This window comes from Falco cherrug, chromosome 19 (genome assembly GCF_023634085.1).
Source record: "Falco cherrug isolate bFalChe1 chromosome 19, bFalChe1.pri, whole genome shotgun sequence".
Lineage (NCBI taxonomy): Eukaryota > Metazoa > Chordata > Aves > Falconiformes > Falconidae > Falco > Falco cherrug.
This window is the reverse complement of record NC_073715.1, coordinates 6,556,820-6,560,349: the sequence shown is the minus strand read 5'-3', so window position 1 is coordinate 6,560,349 and position 3,530 is coordinate 6,556,820. Positions and strand designations below refer to the sequence as shown.

General features: G+C 48.6%; 1 protein-coding gene across 1 annotated transcript; it reads right to left on the bottom strand.

The window, feature by feature from the left end:
* On the bottom strand, positions 1–1,401 carry HOXC5 (homeobox C5). The gene is made up of 2 exons (XM_005436112.2): positions 945–1,401; positions 1–215 (listed from the first exon to the last, which is right to left on the bottom strand). The coding sequence occupies exons 1-2, from the start codon at positions 1,399–1,401 to the stop codon at positions 1–3; spliced, it is 672 nt and encodes a 223-aa protein (XP_005436169.2).
* Between the last annotated feature and the right edge of the window lie 2,129 nt (positions 1,402–3,530).

Here is a 3,530-nt window from a genome sequence, read left to right as displayed (position 1 = left end):
CTAAAGAGCCTCTTTGCTTTTCAACTTGGAATCTTTCTTCCACTTCATCCTCCGGTTTTGAAACCAGATTTTGATTTGTCTCTCGTTCAGACAGAGGTTGTTGGCGATCTCAATGCGCCTCCGCCGGGTCAGGTATCTGTTAAAATGAAATTCTTTCTCTAGTTCCAGAGTTTGGTAGCGGGTGTAGCTGGTTCGGGAGCGTTTACCGTCCGTTTCTGGGGATGGAGAAAAAAAGAAAAAAAAAAAAAAAAAAAGAAGGGAAGACACCGCATGAAAAGCCAAAGCAATTCTGGATGGATTTTAAATTTTTTATTAAAATTTTGGTTTTCATGGTAAAACCCGGTTACAAATCTAGGATATACAGAAGTTTGCTGGGGCTGTGGGCACGCAGGGAGTGAAGTAACCTGAAATCCTTCGTTTCCCAACACCTTCAGCCCCCCAAGTCCCCCCCTTTCTTTCTAAAGCCAGATCAAACGCATGTAGATGAGCCAGAAGTGAACCTGTTTCCTTTCGGACAATAAGGAAGTCTACAAAAGAGGGAAATATCTTTTCTTGGGGATCTTGTCTTTTTTTCCTCCCCTTCTCAGCCCTGGGAGGGCGGAGGGGAAAAGCTCTCCATGCTTTCCCTCCACCTTCGCTTCTGGTGTCTTTTCTTTTTTTTAAGCTCACCCTCAAAGAACATGTGTATTTCAAGTTATTTTTAACCCCCCTTCCCAAAAAAATGGAATATTGCCTTTTATACACGTTTTGTTTCTATGATCCAATTATGCTGTCATAAATTTGGGCGTATATAGCCTCTAAGCCTTTTAGTGGACAGTTTTACGAGCAATTGATGCCTTAGTCGTAAATTTACGACCTCAGGTTTTTTATTATTTGCCCCGTATGGCCTATAAAAACCCAGGCAAAAATCTTGTGAAACAAAAATCAAGAAGTGAAAGTTTTACCATGGCTCATGTGTAGTTTGGTCATCCAGGGGTAAATTTGTGGAGGTTGTTGCTGCTGCAGTTGTGGTCCTCCTTGTTGTGCTGTTTGCACGGGCTCAGCTTTGATTTCACTCGAGCTCTTAGATCTCTCCTCCAGCGCCGTGTTAGCACTCTTCTGACTGTAAATCCCGGGATTTAGGGATGCTTGATCGTCTCTGGCTAAAGGATGCCCCTGAAGAACCCATGACCGTGCAGGAAGGTCGCTCGGGTTAGCTCGGGGGGTTGCCGACATGTCCAAGCCGCTCAGGGAGCTGGCAGCCCCGGAGGAGGGGAGGGTGATGCTTAGATCCAAGCCACTGTAGCGGTACCTGGGTGACTGAACCTCAGGCACACTTCCATAATTTCCATAACTTTGCATGGCATAGGCAGGAACAGTGGGACTTTGCTTATAAAACGAATTGGCGACGTAAGAACTCATGGCGGAGGAGGGGAGGAAAAAAATTTTTAAAAAGGGGGGGGGAGAAAAATTTGGGGAGGGGGATTTTTTCCCCTCTTTTTTCTTCTTTTCCCCCCCTCTGTTTTTTTCTCTTTTTATTCCTTTTTCCCCCTCTTTTTTCCTTTTTTCCTCTTTTTTCTTCTTTTTTTCTCCTCTTTTCTTCCTTATTTTTTCTCTTTTCCCCCTTTTTTCTTTTTTTTTTTTTTTTTTTCAACCGCTTTGATTAGGGTGATTTGTGGCCCTTTGAAGTTCAGGGGTGGGGGGGCGCGTTTTGTTCCTCCTAAAGTGCAGAATTTATAGGTGGGGATTCTTCTTTCTTTTTCCCCCTATACGCGCTGCCCAAATATGGGATATTTAAGTGGCGTCACGTGACGGCGCCGGCCACTCATCAATTTGCCTTGATGACCCCGGGGCGGGTTATTGATGGGCGCCCGCGGAAGGCGCCGGGGGTGCGCGGGGGGAGCGCGGGCGGAGCGCGCCGCGGGACGGCAAGGCGGCAGCGGCACCTAGCGCTGCTCCGCGGCACCGCACCGCCGCTCCGCGCCCCCCCGCGCACCGCGCCGCCCCCCGCGCAGGGCGGCACAGCGCGCAGCCGGCGTCCGGGCTCCCTCAGCGCACCGCGATTTTCAAAAGATTTTTTATTTTATTTTTATTTTCCGCGCAGTTTTCCGCGCTTTATTGCAAAATCGCAGGGCGAAGAATGAACAAAAACCATAAACCAAACAACCTGGGTTCTTTGCTTGGTTTGTTTGTTTGGGGTTTTTTCAGTCTCTTTTCTGTGGTACAACGAGGAGGGGAAGCTCGCAGCTAGCGCGTTACCTCCGCATCTTTTTTAATGTCTTTTTTTAATTGCACGAAGATTTGCTGGCTAGGTGGAAGGCAGCGCTATACCCCGCGGTGTTTGCCAAGGTTTTGGGTAGCGGTGGCGGTCGGGGGAAGCTCCTGAGCGTTGTGCAGGGGCTGCTCCTCGCGTATAAGGTCCTCCAATGCGCTAAAGTTTACATTCCTGTTATCTTTCCCCCCCCCTCCCCCCCCCCCCCCCCCCCCCGCCCCGCTTTGCAAATTTATTGCTGGCAGAAGCCTGGATCTTCCTTATCTGCTGCTCGCTGGAGAAACCAGCCCCTCTCTTCAAAGGGCACGGCGACTGGGAAATAAATACCTTCAAATCTGAATTTCCAGCCCTCCCTTCTGCTCCGGAGCAGGGCGGGGGTTGTGGTGGGGGATGCGGTGGGAGACGGGCAGCTCGGAGCCCCCCAGCCCGCTCCGGGCTTTGCCTTGCAGACCTGAGCACGTTTTCTTTCTATTCCGTCTCCATTCAACAGCCAGAGAATGCCTTGAATGCGCTGGGTGTTACATATCGCCTTCATTCTCTCTATAGGCGCTGAATTATATATGTGTGGTTGTGGATATATGTTGTGAGTTTTGTTGGTTTGGAGTTTTTTTTGTTGGGTTTTTTTTTGGGAGGTTGGGTTTTTTGGGGGGGAAATTCAGATTGGTTTACACCCATGGAGCCTCCTGCTCCCTGGCCAGGTCCTTACCCTCTTGCAAAACACTCTTGGCGTCTGTTTCTTGGTGATATTTCCTTGCTTTCTTTCGTTTTAAGAGAGATTTTAATAATTTTTTTCGTCTTTCCTGCGCCTTGTAAATATCGCCTGCACATTCCAGGCTGGAGACGAGCAAAGGATGGGTTGAAAAAATCTCCCCAGGCTGAATTTTTTTTTTTTTTGGTCTCCTTTCATATTTTTTTCCTGGTTATGATCACTTAACACCAAATCCTAGTTGTTTATTAAAAAACTTGAAGGGGGCTAAGCTGCTTCCAGGGAAATATCACCCCTGGCTAAGCGCTACCTACTGAAAAGCCCAGCAAATATTAGAGCAGTGACAAAGAGGCGAGAAAAATGCAGGTTTTTTCATCCAGCCTTCGCAATGGTTTATCCGAGCCTGCGATCCACAGCGGCGGGGTTGGTTTCCAAGCGTTATATTCACAATTTCCGTTCTCCTAAGGCTGAGTTTCTGGATAAAAGTGACTCCCCCCCCCCTCCCCCCGGAAAGGTTTATTGGGTCGAAATAAGTCGGGGGGAGTTGGGGGGTGGGTGCATGGGGGTGTTGAA

What these genes read in the sequence shown, in the direction of transcription:
- HOXC5 (XM_005436112.2), bottom strand. Translation starts at nt 1,401, where the DNA reads ATGAGTTCTTACGTCGCCAATTCGTTTTATAAGCAAAGTCCCACTGTT. An exon ending in CAAACTACACATGAGCCATG is followed by an intron (nt 216 to 944) that starts GTAAAACTTTCA and finishes CTCCATCCCCAG; the next exon opens with AAACGGACGGTAAACGCTCC.